Source organism: Dermacentor andersoni, chromosome 5 (genome assembly GCF_023375885.2).
Source record: "Dermacentor andersoni chromosome 5, qqDerAnde1_hic_scaffold, whole genome shotgun sequence".
NCBI classification, from domain to species: Eukaryota; Metazoa; Arthropoda; class Arachnida; order Ixodida; family Ixodidae; genus Dermacentor; species Dermacentor andersoni.
Window position 1 is genome coordinate 53,873,953 of NC_092818.1, and position 16,566 is coordinate 53,890,518.

General features: G+C 45.5%; 1 protein-coding gene across 2 annotated transcripts in view; it reads left to right on the forward strand.

Moving 5' to 3' along the window:
* The window catches only part of Esyt2 (extended synaptotagmin-like protein 2), a 111,791-nt gene that overhangs the window by 14,207 nt on the left and 81,018 nt on the right, over positions 1-16,566 (forward strand). For both annotated transcript variants that reach the window (XM_055070271.2, XM_050177583.3), the window contains exons 4-6: positions 2,147-2,223; positions 10,843-10,909; positions 13,006-13,095. In XM_055070271.2, coding sequence (XP_054926246.1) covers positions 2,147-2,223; positions 10,843-10,909; positions 13,006-13,095 — 234 coding nt within the window. The remainder of the gene's footprint in view (positions 1-2,146; positions 2,224-10,842; positions 10,910-13,005; positions 13,096-16,566) is intronic.

A 16,566-nucleotide genomic window follows, 5' to 3' on the forward strand; every position in this document is an offset into this window, starting at 1 on the left:
ACAACCACTTGACCGATATGAACGAATTTCACTGCTTTTTAGAGAGAATGCAGAATTATATAGACTGTAGGAAGCATACATTTGATTTAGGGCCTCAGATATTTTATGAAGATTGCTGCAATTGTAAGTAAAAAAAGTGAAGCATGAAGTTTACAAAGCTGCAACTCTGCATCATCAAAAACAGATATTGCGGTTCTTTAAACTGCACCTGTCGAACAATCTGAAATTCACTAATTTTATATATGAGTGTAACAGTATGTGAAATTTATGGGGGTACCCTCTACGTGAGGCTAGGGTTCAAGGCAAGCTTCGGATCTAGCCACACACAGTTGTTCCGTAGTACTCCCCAACCTTCAGTGTGCGTAGTCGCAGCTACGTCGGGTTCAGGCAAATAAGATAACCAGTAGTGTCAATTCTAACAATGTTTATTGCTGTGAGCAATAAGTAACACTTGCAGAGGGAAAGTTTACTCTGTAATAGGTAGTAAATAGGCTTGCCTCCTTGCATCTGGTAGTTGGTCAACAATGTCACTCACGGGTTGTGGCAGGTACTCATTACGTCAGTGGTCCGCTTCGAAGTTTGGGCGCCAGAGAAAGCGAGTCTCCCCTGGTGATGGTCTTTATACCTTTTTACCTCTGCGAGAGGAATGTCCTCCTCGCACTTTTGATACCTTTCCCTTTTCTCTGAGTTAGGGAGGAAGGGTGGGCGTGCGTCGTGAAAGCGAGGGAGAACAGGGAGAAGGCATAGTGCGCCTTTCCTGTGTCTATGCCAGCTCTCGACGCGTCCACAACGTGCAAACACAACAATGTGAGTGCGCGGGAGGAAATGGGTGCGTGTGATCCCCACAAATTCTTAGTGTTTACAAGAGTTTTGCAGGAGCCCTACTCACAACTCAGTCGTATATTACAGAGTAGTGTACAATACATCAATTTTGTCTGGTTTAGGTGTCTCACCAGGGGCAGTTTACAGAATGACGATGTCGTTTTTCATTGCAGCGTTAGAGTGGTAAACTTGAGAGTTTCATTTTCTGTAGTTTCTGCAATGATCAATTATTTTTATAAAAAAGAGAATTGGTGGTGTAAATTAAAAGTCTACTTCATACAGTCAGTATACTTTAGGTCTTGCTTAAATGCGACAGATTTAATCGAGTTCGGTGCAATGGGTATCACAAATATCACTGCCCGTGTCGTTTTTGTGTTCCCTTCAGCTGTCCCCGTAAACCGGTTCCATTCACTTATCGTCCCTGGGGGGAAAAAGAAAACTTGAGCTGGTTAGTGCGTGCAAAATGTGGCATTTTGTGGTTTCGTTGGTGGTCTTGGGTGGGCCTGTACTAATTAAAGGTAATAAATATGGTGGTGGATCTGGAGCCTCTTTTTTATTGAAAAGTTGAGAGAGAAATTCTGGCCAAAAAAATTTATTTGTTCGTGTACTTCTAATAGTTGAGTCTTACCAGTTTAAGGTGGGCTAGTGTCACTCTTTGCATGTGACCCTTTAACAGTCCATGCTGCATATCATAACCTTTGTGGGCTCGCTATTATAAACACTAACATAGTGTGAATTGAAAGAAAAGAAAATATGAGCAAGAGTCACAGTTAGCCGTGTCTCCTACATCCATTTGTTGTATATACCTGCCGTACAGTACTGTTTATTATCAAAGGGAACATCTAATTAGTACTGTAACTTGAACATCTCTTCAACTTCATAGGGAAGATGTGCTTCAGGTGGCATGTAGATGTCCTATGGTAAAAGACTATTCTTTAGGCCTTTGTAGCAAAACTGAGCTGTTGTAAGTACTAGAATACCAGTTAGCTAACTGGATTGGATTGAATTATGGGGCTTTACGTGCCAAAACCACGATCTGATTATGATGCACTCTGCAGGGAAGGGGGACTTCGGAAGTTTGGACCACCTGGTGTTCTTTAACCTGCACTTAAATCTAAGTATGCGGGTGTTTTCACATCTCGCCCCCATCAAACTGTGGCTGCCGTGGCTGGGATTCGATCCCGTGACCTCATGCTTAGCAGCCCAACACCATAGACCAGTTAGGTGTTACCTTTGGCATTAGACTGCTCTGTGAATCACTGGTAAGGGCCTGCACAATTTTTTTCCCATATCACTAACATCGTGCCTTCTTCGTGTCATGCAGCCTCCCAGGATTGGAGGCGTGAAAGTGTACAAGGAGAATGTGGCGAGAAGTGAGGTCATCATGGACATGGAGCTGTTGTGAGTGCAGTATTGCTTTCTGCAATTTCCAACTATGAACAAGAAAGTGCGCTGATTACGTTTGTTTCTTTGTCGGGCTTTGGTTCAGGTGTGATGTGTCGCAAATGAGAAAGCCAATGTTTTCTTGTTGGTTTTTATTCACACTGAGTTTTTTGGTGAGAATTCATCGGTTCCTTGTAAAGCTATGTAATTTCGCAGCCGTGATGAAAACTGGGCAGATGGAGTAACTGAACATGTAACCAGCGCAGTCTGTACAAGAGACTGAAGTGGCCACATGAGCAGAGCAGGATAAAATGTGTTCACTCCGTGTGAAAGTTGTCCTCTGCATTCCTGGGAAGCCACCGGTCCAAAGCACTCGTGTCACACTTGTCAGGTATTTCCAAAACACACGACATTTGCCCGTCATTGCCCGTCGTTTCATTGCCCGTTGCTATTGGCACCCGCTCTCTTGTATCAACTTGCTGGCAAGCTGATATGTACCAGCAGGCCAAATTAAACTGTATTAAACTGGTTAAAAATGAGAGAATTGCAACTTTTGCAAGGTGTGATATACCGAAGGAGGTCTGATAGTGAATGTGTTAGAACTTTAGAACAGGAATATCTGAAATAAAAGAATATAAAGAATTGAGTACTTTCCGGTGCACCGCAAGGTTCAGTACTTATACCTCTTCTCTTTTTGATTTATCTGAATGACTTGTCCTTTGATTCCCCGGTACGATGTCGGTTCTTCGCTGATGATTGTATTGTGTACCACAACATTCAATCACCCCACGATCAGGCTGCTATACAGGATTACCTTAATGCAATCGATAACTGGTGTCAGTCCTGGCGTATGAGCTTAAATGCCTTAAAATGTACTCAAATGATGATTACAAGAAAAAAAAGCACCCTCAATTTGTACATATAAAATCAATAACGTAGCAATTAAGACGGTTGACAAATGTAAGTATCTGGGTGTAGTCATTGACTCGAAGATAACCTGGAACGCCCATGTCCAATACGTCGTTTCGGCGTCGCTAAGGAAGCTATGGCTAATTAAACACCGGCTCAAACATTGTACTAGTAGGACTAAACTCGCTGCCTACACGACACTCATTAGACCACTGCTTGAATATGCCGATGCTGTGTGGGATCCTCACACAAAGTCCGGTGTCAACAACATTGAAAGCGTGTAAAAGAAAGCCCTTAGATTTATTTATAATATTTATAGTAGATGAGTCTCAATCACTGATCTCAGAACACGGTCTGGCCTCCCATTGCTAGAATTTCGGTGCAGACTGCATCGCCTACAAACTTTGTTTAATATTGTTAATAAACAAACAAAAATGGATCCCGACATCTACATCAATTTTAATAAAACAAGAGAAACCAGACGCAAGCACTGCAAAACGATTGTGATACCACAGACTAAAACTACTGCTTATCGCTTCTCGTTTTTCCCTCGAACTATAGCAGAGTGGAATGCTCTACCGCAAGTCGCTTGTATGTCCTCGGTTGAATCATTTGTGTCTGCCGTGCAATCTTTGCAATGAAGCGTGTTCGTTTTAGAATCACCATTTTCCTATTTTTGTAATTTTGTACATGCTGCCTTTCCCGACGCAATAGTCTGTATCTTTAAGCATTTTTTTCATGGTTCCTTGTAACCCATGTTTTTGTTATCTTGACTTGCAGTGCTGACTTTGTACTCACTCACTCCTGCCTGGACTGCCAAGAGGCAGTTGGCAGTATCTAATAAATAAATAAATAAATAAATAAATAAATAAATAAATGGCAGAAACAAAGTTTAAGCACTGATGAACAAATCTCAATATCAAGACAATTAAAAAGGAAAGACTGGTACAAAAAAAATTGCAATTAGCAGGAAAGAATAAGTGGCAAATGTAGTAAGAGGTTGCTAATGCGGATTTCTCGGGACCAGAAAAAATGTCCGAATTACCTGAACATGAAATTATTGAATGATGAAAAAACAAATGCTCAGTATACATTGATGCAATCATGGAGAGCGACGATGCAGTTTTGAAGGCACATGGCCATTGTGTGTTGTGTACCTACAGAGCGTTCCTGTTGTTCCGGTGATTATGGTGATGGTGGCCGTACCCTTTGTAACTCTGCAGTTTGAGCAGCCATGCCAAAGATGGCGAAAAAATTACTAGAAACATCTAAATATGGTAATGCCCATAAAATCTGGAAAGAAAATGAAAATAAAAGGTAAGAACAAAAAGAAATAAAAAAGAAGAAAAGAAAAAGGCCGGTAACATTCAGTTCCTTCAGGCACAGCCCACATCGCCATCAGTAACTGTGGCGCACAGCACAGTCTTACCACCAGTCCTTCAGGCATCTCTCTGTGTCCTGAACAAGTCCTGACTTGCCTTCACTCTGTCTGAAGCCCAGAGCGGTAGCCAAAGACGACGTATGGGCTTGTGGGCAGATATTGGGGCATTCAAGGATCACATGTTCTGTGGTCTCTTCTGCTGCCCACAGAGGGCGCATGTTGTTTGCTGGCTGCATGTGAATCGTGCTCCCTACTTGCGTGTTCGCAGTGCTCCCGCTCTGGCCTCAGCCAGCAAGCCGTTACCCCATGTGTTGTCGTAAATATCCTTCTCTTATATCTCGGAACGTTGTGCCCGATGAGAGTGCCGGAGAAGATTGTGTTTCTTCTGCTTTCTTCCATCCAGCTGTCTCAATGTGTTGCACCTTGGTGCGGATTTGTTTCATTGGGTGCCCTTCCTCTTGGTTAGTTGCTGGTCTCTTCTCCTCACACAGAGCAGGCAGAACTATTGCACACTTCCATGCCAGCGTCTTACTCGTCTCTTCCTCTTAGTGTGCAGGAGAATGAGAGACACACAATGTCCCCGTTGCACTTCCCTAATGGACCACGTGGGTTTCTCAAAGTTCAGCTTTATCCCCGCCTCTCTGGCCTCAAAGAAAGACCAACCCAGGTCCTCTTGGACCGCCTTACTTGGGGTCATCCTATGTGTGTTTTTTGCCGGTCTTCCCACATCCCGCTGCTGCCTTTTAAGATATTTTCACGTTCCGGAAGAGAGACAGTCCTGGCATTACCACCGCCTTCCATGGTCCACACATCACTTCCAACTGGTTGCGCTGGTTATACGCATGATAAGCGTCTCAATACACATTGGCCTTGCACTGCCTTATCTCGAACATTTTTCTGTTACATATTCGCTCAGACAATCTTGGCAAGGGGAGATAGGAACTTCCAGGTAGTGATACGACGCGGTGAAGTTCCTGCTGATGGCAGTGGCAATGCAGACACTGCCACATTGTTTCGGTTGGATGCCAGTGCCATTTTTGCCTTTTTGCGTTGTTTGTTTGCAGTGCACCATGTGCAGCACACTCTGAGTGTTGTCCAAATTAACCAGTGCACGTCCAAGTACTATATCTGAACTAATGAGAGTTGATGCCATTAAATACCTAATGCATACGCTTGCTGAGACCAGAGAGCAGATCTGGATTATCTGCTTTTCTGGGCTAAATGAGGGTTGAATTATTGAGATATTACTACTGCATTGGAAATAGTAAGGAACCCATGATTATGGAATGCATTAATACAAAAGCAAACAAAGAAAGCTTGTAGAGTTGTTTCCGAGTTGACTGTTGACTATCCATGACTTTGATGCACTAGGTAGAACTGTAAGAACGAACTTAAATGACAAAGGAGCACAGAGAAACACAGTGAGAGGTTCAGCTTCAAGTTCTACGGTTCAGGTTAAACACGTATGTCATACTGTAACTGGTTGGCAATAATGTGCCATTGTGTTTGGTACAAGCTAAGCACTTGTGTCGGTTGATGAGACGGTAGTCAGAACTTTTTCATGTACGGTTGAACCCACCTATATCAATATTCAAGTGCTAAGAAAATCCCATCGTTTGTATAACCGATAATTGTTATAACCGGGTCGCAGGAAAAAAAGCAGACAGGACAAACATTCAGACATTTCAATTAGACATATAGATACAGCAAACCCCCTTGTCTCAAAACTGTAAAAGCCAGAAAAACATTTTGAGATAAGTGGAGTTTCAAGATAAGCGAAATCACAAAAATGGAATCCCGCTGGCCACACATAGAGCACATGGAACCTTTCCAAAATCCTGCCAGTAATATTCTCGATCACTTTCACATGCTTTGGCACCAGATGCATTGGTGTCTATGGGCAACGGCTTTACGGACACTCTGCCAAGACAGCATGCTTTGCATAGAGCTTAGACGATCCATCCTAATGCAATATTTGCAGCCAGTCATCGAAGCATAAGCGCTTCATCATCATCATCATCAGCCTGGTTATGCCCACTGCATGGCAAAGGCCTCTCCCATACTTCTCCAACTACCCCGGTCATGTACTAATTGTGGCCATGTTGTCCCTGCAAACTTCTTAATCTCATCCGCCCACCTAACTTTCTGCCACCCTCTGCTACGCTTTCCTTCCCTTGGAATCCATTCCGTAACTCTTAATGACCATCGGTTATCTTCCCTCCTCATTACGTGTCCTGCCCATGCCCATTTCTTTTTCTTGATTTCAACTAAGATATCATTAACTCGCGTTTGTTCCCTCACCCAATCTGCTCTTTTCTTATCCCTTAATGTTACACCTATCATTCTTCTTTCCATAGCTCGTTGCGTCGTCCTTAATTTAAGTAGAACCCTTTTCGTAAGCCTCCAGGTTTCTGCCCCGTACGTGAGTACTGGTAAGACACAGCTGTTATAAACTTTTCTCTTGAGGGATAATGGCAACCTGCTGTTCATGATCTGAAAATGCCTGCCAAACGCACCCCAGCCCATTCTTATTCTTCTGATTATTTCAGTCTCATGATCTGGATCAGCAGTCACTACCTGTCCTAAGTAGATGTATTCCCTTACCACTTCCAGTGCCTCACTACCTATTGTAAACTGCTGTTCCCTTCCGAGACTGTTAAACATTACTTTAGTTTTCTGCAGATTAATTTTTAGACCCACCCTTCGGCCTTGCCTCTCCAGGTCAGTGAGCATGCATTGGAGTTGGTCCCCTGAGTTACTAAGCAAGGCAATATCATCAGCGAATCGCAAGTTACTAAGGTATTCTCCATTAACTCTTAGCCCCAATTCTTCCCAATCCAGGTTTCTGAATACCTCGTGTAAACACGCTGTGAATAGCATCGGAGAGATCGTATCTCCCTGCCTGACGCCTTTCTTTAGTGGGATTTTTTTGCTTTCTTTATGAAGGACTACGGTGGCTGTGGAGCTGCTATAGATATCTTTCAGTATTTTTACATACGACTCGTCTACACCCTGATTCCGCAATGCCTCCATGACTGCTGAGGTTTCGACTGAATCAAACGCTTTCTCGTAATCAATGAAAGCTATATATGAAGGTTGGTTATATTCCGCACATTTTTCTATCACCTGATTGATAGTGTGAATATGGTCTATTGTTGAGTAGCCTTTACGGAATCCTGCCTGGTCCTTTGGTTGACGGAAGTCTAAGGTGTTCCGGATTCTATTTGCAATTACCTTAGTAAATACTTTGTAGGCAACGGACAGTAAACTGATCGGTCTATAATTTTTCAAGTCTTTGGCGTCCCCTTTCTTATGGATTAGGATTATGTTAGCGTTTTTCCAAGATTCCGGCACGCTCGAAGTCCTGAGGCATTGTGTATACAGGGTGGCCAGTTTCTCTAGAACAATCTGCCCACCATCCTTCAACAAATCTGCTGTTACTTGATCCTCCCCAGCTGCCTTCCCCCTTTGCATAGCTCCCAAGGCTTTTTTTTACTTCTTCCGGTGTTACCTGTGGGATTTCGAATTCCTCTAGACTGTTCTCTCTTCCATGATCATCGTGGGTGCCACTGGTACTGTATAAATCTCTGTAGAACTCCTCAGCCACTTGAACTATCTCATCCATATTAGTAATGATATTGCCGGCTTTGTCTCTGAACGCATACATCTGATTCTTGCCAATACCTAGTTTCTTCTTCACTGCTTTTAGGCGTCCTCCGTTCCTGAGAGCATGTTCAATTCTATCCATGTTATACTTCCTTATGTCAGCTGTCTTACGCTTGTTGATTAACTTCGAAAGTTCTGCCAGTTCTATTCTAGCTGTAGTATTAGAGGCTTTCATACATTGGCGTTTCTTGATCAGATCTTTCGTCTCCTGCGATAGCTTACTGGTATCCTGTCTAACGGAGTTACCACCGACTTCTATTGCACACTCCTTAATGATGCCCACAAGATTGTCGTTCATTGCTTCAACACTAAGGTCCTCTTCCTGAGTCAAAGCTGAATACCTGTTCTGAAGCTTGATCTGGAATTCCTCTATTTTCCCTCTTACTGCTAACTCATTGATCGACTTCTTATGTACCAGTTGCTTCCGTTCCCTCCTCAGGTCTAGGCTAATTCGAGTTCTTACCATCCTATGGTCACTGCAGCGCACCTTGCTGAGCACGTCCACATCTTGTATGATGCCAGGGTTAGCGCAGAGTATGAAGTCTATTTTATTTCTAGTCTCGCCGTTCGGGCTCCTCCACGTCCATTTTCGGCTATCTCGTTTGCGGAAGAAGGTATTCATTATCCGCATATTATTCTGTTCCGCAAACTCTACTAATAACTTTCCCCTGCTATTCCTAGTGCCTATGCCATATTCCCCCACTGCCTTGTCTCCAGCCTGCTTCTTGCCTACCTTGGCATTGAAGTCGCCCATCAATATACTGTATTTTGTTTTGACTTTACCCATCGCCGATTCCACGTCTTCATAGAAGCTTTCGACTTCCTGGTCATCATGACTGGATGTAGGGGCGTAGACCTGTATAACCTTCATTTTGTACCTGTTATTAAGTTTCACAACAAGACCTGCCACCCTCTCGTTAATGCTATAGAATTCCTGTATGTTACCAGCTATGTTCTTATTAATCAGGAATCCGACTCCTAGTTCTTGTCTCTCCGCTAAGCCCCGGTAGCACAGGACGTGCCCGTTCTTTAGCACTGTATATGCTTCTTTTGGCCTCCTAAGTTCACTGAGCCCTATTATATCCCATTTACTGCCCTCTAATTCCTCCAATAGCACTGCTAGACTCGCCTCACTAGATAATGTTCTAGCGTTAAACGTTGCCAGGTTCATATTCCAATGGCCGCCTGTCCGCCATTGGAATATGCATGTGCATGTGTGAATGTGCACCGGTGGCGTAGAGGTAGAACACCCGCCTCGCGTGCAAGAGGTCCGTGGTTCGAATCCCGGTGTCGCGCAATTTTCCACCGGATTAAAAAAAAAAAAATCCGCGTGTTGATAAAATTGCATGAACAGGCCTGGAGTGTGGCCTGATCTCGGTGACCAGAACCGGTAACGCACTCCCTCACCAGAGCAGGATTGGCCACCCTGGTGCAGTACTTGGCCACAACCTCCTATGTGAACACAACAATAAGCGCTTACAGACACCCAAAAAGCTGACGCTGCTTTTTTCTGCGTTAAAATGAATTCTGAGTAATTTCACTTCGAAAGCCAAGTCTCCACTGCAGAATAGGTTAATGGTCACGTCTTTAGCAAAAGTCCAAGAATGACACGGCATTTACGTGTCGTGCGAGCGTGAAGCCACTGTCCTTACCAAGCCGCAGTATTGCTTAAACACTGTGGGCTCGCACGCTGGCTTCTTTTGCTGGCATGTGGGCTGATCGCACCTGCTCAAAAGTGCCAGTCATCTTGCTCAAGGTCAAGATTATTACACCGTATAATTGGGACCACAGTTAGGTGGGCACTCCAGGCAGATTTCCTCTATCGGCGTCGCCGTGAGGTTCCGTATAAAGTTCAAGCGCAATAACCTCGCGGTCGCACGGTGCCATGCGCTGTAAATGCAAGGGAAAGCATACGAGGCTGAGCAGAGGATTGTGGCTTGATCTCGCGCGCACAGGTGGGGAGGGTGCATGCCGACTTATTGTGCTTGCGAGGGGTGGTGGAAATGGGGGCAGAGTAGCGCACGTCTCCACTTCTACTCCGACCGCGGCTGTGCATGGCGTGGCTGTGCGCGTCTCATCTTGTAAGTAACCTGTGGTGGATTTAAATGCTAACGGATGACTTCATGTGCGCTGTTTTCTTGTGCACCTAATTCGCATGGAAGCGAGAGGCAGCCACGAAGGGGAATTCGCTCGCCGCTGTTGCCGCTGTTGGTGCTGTTTATCGCGCCAGCGTTCTGACAGCTAGTGTTTGGTGTCGAGTGAGAGGTGTTCATGTTTGCTTGTGGGCATGTGACCCCGTGCTTGTTAATTTGGTAAGGGAATGTTTACAACAGTTTATAAATCTAGGTAATAAAACTACTCTTACTGCATATAGTTGTCTAATAATTTGCTGTCGCCATCAATGCTTCGCCTTTTGGGTGAAACAGCAACTTTGCTTCTTTCAGTGCGCACACCCACTAGCTAGATTCAATTGTTATGACCAACAATGTGGCATAGGAACATTGCAATAAGTGGTTTAATTTACCATAGAACACAAACAAAAGTTGACTGTGCATCATCTGCTCATTGTTATATCCAACATATTGTTAGAACTGGTATTGTTATAAGTGGTGCTCGACTGTATAAAAGATGAATATAGCAGTTGTGTGACCCCTCATCTTTCTTTTCTTTTTCTTTTACAGCTATTCTGGTGACTGCAAGTTTACAATCAAAGTGAAAGGCTTCAAGGCTGGCATTCGAGATCTTCAGGTAAAATACGCACACCACATCATCACATGGCTGGATGGCTACGGATAGGTCGCTCACTCTGTGTGGTCATGAATGCATTTCCTTCTGCGTATGACGTTGCGACTGAGTGAGAGAGAAGGACCCTCTATCCTATATTTGCAATTGCATATAAAATGCCTCTTATTTAGTAGGGGCTGATGCTTATCACAATCCTTCGTGGTTTTCGTTGCTATTTTTGTGTTAAAAAAAAATTGATCACTACCTCTCATCATGTACTCCTCACTTATGATTTACATTTGTATTCTGCCCATTTCACAAGGAGAAGTAGATGAGTTTGGTGATGAAAAAAAAAAAAGAAACAGCGTGAGAAGCATGACAAGTGAGAGGACATGGATGCAGCAATGTTTCGCTGTGCGTGTCACTTGTCCTGCTTCTCATATTTTTTTCTTTTTTCATGGTGATCGCTGGCCAGCTAGCTCATCTCTGTACCTACTTCAATTTCAAGTGCATGCCAGTACTAGCCAGGAGACAGATAGGTACCGTAATTAGTACACATGATCTATGACTGTAATGACAAAAACACATCATGTGCCGTCTTTAGTCCCAACTGTGACACATGGCACCACTGTTTCATTGCAGCGAAATAATTTTAGCGTGACAGCATTATTCTTGTTTGCTTGTTCCTTTATTATTTTTTTTATCATATGCATACAGAAGGAGATCAAGAAAAATGTTGGTTGAGCAACTTGGGAGAGCCCTGTGGAGGGTGACAAAGGCACAAACAGCATGTGACAAAAGAAATGAACTGTAATGAAAAAGTATCAAATGAATCAAATTGATCGGTAGTTTGGGTCAAAGTAAAAATTGAGACAGATCACAACTGAGCCTTTTTCAATGTACCTGGGCATGTAACATGGCCCGACACCATGGGCAGTGTTATCGAAACTATCAGTGGGCCAGTCCTGATGGCAGTTTGCTGGACTGTGCGATGCCTTCCATCGCAGAGTGCTCTATGTAGGTTGTTGCAAAACAGTAGCTGTGGTTTGCCTAAGTGGTTGTGGGTGGGCTCGGTTGTATGTCCCCTTTCCAGTTACGAATTATGGTGGACTGCTGGAAGTGCGTCAATTGCATAATGTTATCCCAAGGCACTGCAGACGCCACTGACGTTCAGTCGAGGAGGTGGGATGATCTCTTATGAATTTTCTAGTGAGACCTCATAACTACAGAGAAGTTAAATACAAATTTAGCATACATCCATTTACGTAGCTTTCTTTTTTTATAGAAGGAGTTGAATGGCCAATTTGAGCACTGAAGAAGCTATTTATTTGATGCAAGCATTACAAGAAAGGAAGAACGATCCTTGCGCCATTGCTAACGAAATGCATTCCATTGAACGTCCCCTCTAACCTTTGCCAGCATGGTTGTGTTTAGCAGTACTTTGCGTGCTGAACTTATACGGAGCCAAATGAAGTGTTCTCTGCCACCGCTGGACAGAAATTTCAACAGCAAGTTGTGTGGACAAGTGTGTACGTCATGACTGAAGGGGCTATAGCAATAGGTTAGTGTGTAGCGATAACTACAGCGATAGGTGCGTGGTAGGTTACATTATTATTATTATTATTTTTTCACTACTGCTGCTCACATTCAAGAGCCTGGCAGATAGGCAATGTGGGTTACAGGGCAAATAATTCAAACAATAAAGAAAGAAACGCAAATGTTTTTAGTTATACAATGTGAAAGGAACAAAAACAGTTCACGAACGAAACTAGGCAGGAATAACAAATGCTTGTGTGAGGTGTGGTAATATCACGTTAACAATGATTTAAAAAAAAAAAAGGGACAGCGATAGCTTCACTGCATTTGTATCATGATTGAGAGCAACGAAAAGAAAGTTCTGTCGTGCTGTTATGCTTCGCTTGAGCATAGGCATCTTAGACACGCAGGTAGCAGATGGTGGACAGTAAGAGTAGATGTCATATAAACTCGCAGATGATCGTGAGGCAGCTCAAGAAGCAATGCGGAAGCAGTTCACTGCAGTTGCTTGAGTGGGAAGCACGAGGGCTTGGCTTGATCCGCTGGCTGGAGCGTCGACTTGTCTTCTCATTCCTGTCTTCCAGATACACGGCAATGTACGGGTGGTGATGCGGCCCCTCACCAAGCAGATTCCCCTGGTCGGCGGCGTGACTGTGTTTTTCCTCAGACCTCCCGTGAGTAAATGTGGACATCTAGCAATTTGTGTGGATGGCATCTATGCAGTGTGTCGCCAATTGCCACCAATGGCTCCTCTGGCACGTTCGGCTTCTGGTTGTGCGTATTGTTGTCTGGTTGTGCAGATGCGATTGGGCGCTTTTTCGGAAGTTCCGACCCGATCTGCCCACTTTTTTTTCTTTTTTTTATCATTACTAATATGGATGAGATAGTTCAAGTGACTGAGGAGTTTTATAGAGATTTATACAGTACCAGTGGCACCCACGATGATAATTGAAGAGAGAATAGTTTAGAGGAATTCTAAATCCCACAGGTAACTCCGGAAGAAGTAAAGAAAGCCTTGGGAGCTATGCGAAGGGGGAAGACAGCTGTGGAGGATCAGGTAACAGCAGATTTGTTGAAGGATGGTGGGCAGATTGTTCTAGAGAAACTGGCCACCCTGTATACGCAATGCCTCAGGACTTCGAGCGTACCGGAATCTTGGAAAAACGCTAACATAATACTAATCCATAAGAAAGGGGACGCCAATGACTTGAAAAATTATAGACCGATCAGCTTACTGTCAGACGCCTACAAACTATTTACTAAGGTAATCGCAAATAGAATCAGGAACACCTTAGACTTCTGTCAAACAAAGGACCAGGCAGGATTCCGTAAAGGCTACTCAACAATAGACCATATTCACACTATCAATCAGGTGATAGAGAAATGTGCGGAATATAACCAACCCTTATATATTTGTGTGGAATATAACCAACCCTGTAGCTTTCATTGATTATGAGAAAGCGTTTGATTCTGTCGAAACCTTAGCAGTCATGGAGGCATTACGGAATCAGGGTGTAGACGAGCCGTATGTGAAAATACTGAAAGATATCTATAGCAGCTCAATAGCCACTGTAGTCCTCCATAAAGAAAGCAGCAAAATCCCAATAAAGAAAGGCGTCAGGCAGGGAGATACGATCTCTCCCATGCTATTCGCAGCGTGTTTACAGGAGGTATTCAGAGACCTGGATTCTGAAGAATTTGGGATAAGAGGTAATGGAGAATACCTTAGTAACTTGCGATTCGCTGATGATATTGTTACGTAGGAAGACGCAGACGAAAAGCTATGTACAAATATATTTACAAGGAAAATACGCTGCGCTTGGCCAAGAGGCAACAGCCCGCGCTAGCTTCTAATCGTCGTCGTCGTCTTCACACTGCTGGCCTTTCGTGATCGCGCATATTGTGCCGTAGCACTACCCCCGGCTGCAAAAGCGCCGTCCCGGAGCGACTAAAGATCGGACTCGGAAGCAGTGTAGTAGGCCTTGAGCCTACTGACGTGTACGACATCACTAGATGCCACAGGAGAGGACGAGGTTGAGGCCACAGGAGCAATTTCGTAAGTCACAGGCGTCACCTGGCGCAGCACGCGGTAGGGCCCTGTGTATCGTGAAAGGAGCTTCTCTGAAAGTCCGACGTGACGAGAGGGCGACCACAGGAGCACGAGCGCACCAGGTGAAAACTGTACGTCACGATGGCGGGCGTTGTACTGACACTGCTGAGTGGTCTGTGAGGCCGTCAGTCGAGCACGGGCAAGCTGGCGTGCATGGTCAGCGAGGGCGATGGCGTCGCGCGCATACTCGCTTGTTGAGACCGCAGCAGGAGGAAGTGCCGTGTCTAGGGGCAAGGTAGGTTCGCGACCGTACAGTAGATAAAAGGGAGAAAATCCGGCGGTGTCGTGCCGGGAAGAATTGTACGCAAATGTTACGTAAGGAAGGGCAATGTCCCAGTCGTGGTGGTCCTTGGAAACGTACTTGGCCAGCATATCGGTAAGAGTACGGTTTAACCGCTCTGTCAGGCCATTGGTTTGAGGATGGTATGAAGTAGTCAGTTTGTGTTGAATGGAGCAGGAACGCACAATGTCAGCGATAACTTTCGAGAGGAAGTTTCGACCACGGTCAGTCAGCAGCTGTCGCGGGGCGCCATGAAGCAAGATAATGTCACGCAAGAGAAAGTCCGCGACGTCAGTGGCGCAGCTGGTAGGGAGAGCCCGAGTGATAGCGTATCGGGTGGCGTAATCAGTCGCGACGGCTACCCATTTGTTCCCAGAAGATGACGTGGGAAAGGGACCGAGCAGGTCTAATCCAACACGAAAGAACGGTTCCACAGGGACGGTGATCGGCTGGAGATGACCGGCAGGTAGCACCTGAGGTGTCTTCCGACGCTGGCAGGGATCACAGGCAGCAACATAGCGTCGAACGGAGCGAGCGAGACCAGGCCAATAGAAGCGGCGGCGGACGCGGTTGTACGTGCGGGTTACCCCAAGATGTCCTGAAGTGGGTGCGTCATGCATCTCAAAGAGCACAGTCTGTCGTAGCTGTTTTGGCACGACAAGAAGAAGGTCAGAGCCGTCAGGGAGGAAGTTCCTTCGATACAGAATGCCACCCTGGAGGACATATCGGCGAACGGATGCGTCGGTAGGTGTAGAGCGCAGACGCTCGATAAGTGCTCGCAGCGATAGGTCTCGGTACTGCTCATCGGCGATGTTACCGAAGGCAGAGACAGAGAAAATGCCGTTGGCGCTACTACTGTCGGCGTCGTCAGGCTCGTCGACCGGGTAGCGAGACAGGCAGTCAGCGTCCTTGTGTAGTCGGCCAGATTTATAGGTGACAGTATACGAATATTCTTGGAGGCGTAAGGCCCAGCGACCAAGTCTTCCTGTAGGATCTTTCAGTGAGCATAACCAGCAAAGCGCGTGATGGTCTGTGACAACGGAAAAGGATCGGCCATATAAGTATGGGCGGAATTTCGCAACCGCCCAAACTAGGGCCAGACACTCACGCTCAGTGATGGAATAGTTGCGCTCCGCGGGTGAGAGGAGCCTGCTGGCGTAAGCGATAACACGGTCGTGGCCACGCTGGCGTTGTGCCAGTACTGCTCCAATTCCGTGACCGCTGGCATCAGTACGGACTTCGGTAGGCGCAGAAGGATCGAAATGGGCCAAAACGGGAGGCGTTGTGAGAATGTCGATTAGATGAGAGAATGCAGAGGCCTCGTTATCGCCCCACTGGAAAGGAGCGTCTTTTTTCAAAAGGTCGGTTAGTGGTCGTGCTATGGCGGCGAAATTTCTCACGAAACGGCGGAAGTACGAACAAAGGCCGATGAAGCTGCGCACATCCTTGACACACTTCGGAACAGGGAAGTGCGTAACAGCATGGATCTTGCCTGGGTCCGGTTGCACTCCGTTCGCGTCAACGAGATGTCCAAGGACGGTAATCTGGCGACGGCCGAATTGGCACTTCGATGCGTTGAGTTGCAGACCGGCTCGCCGAAAAACGTCCAGGACTGCTGAGAGGCGCTCGAGGTGCCTAGCGAACGTTGGGGAGAATACGATAACGTCGTCCAAGTAGCACAGGCACGTGGACCATTTGAAACCGTGAAGAAGGGAGTCCATCATGCGTTCAAAAGTGGCAGGGGCGTTACATAGA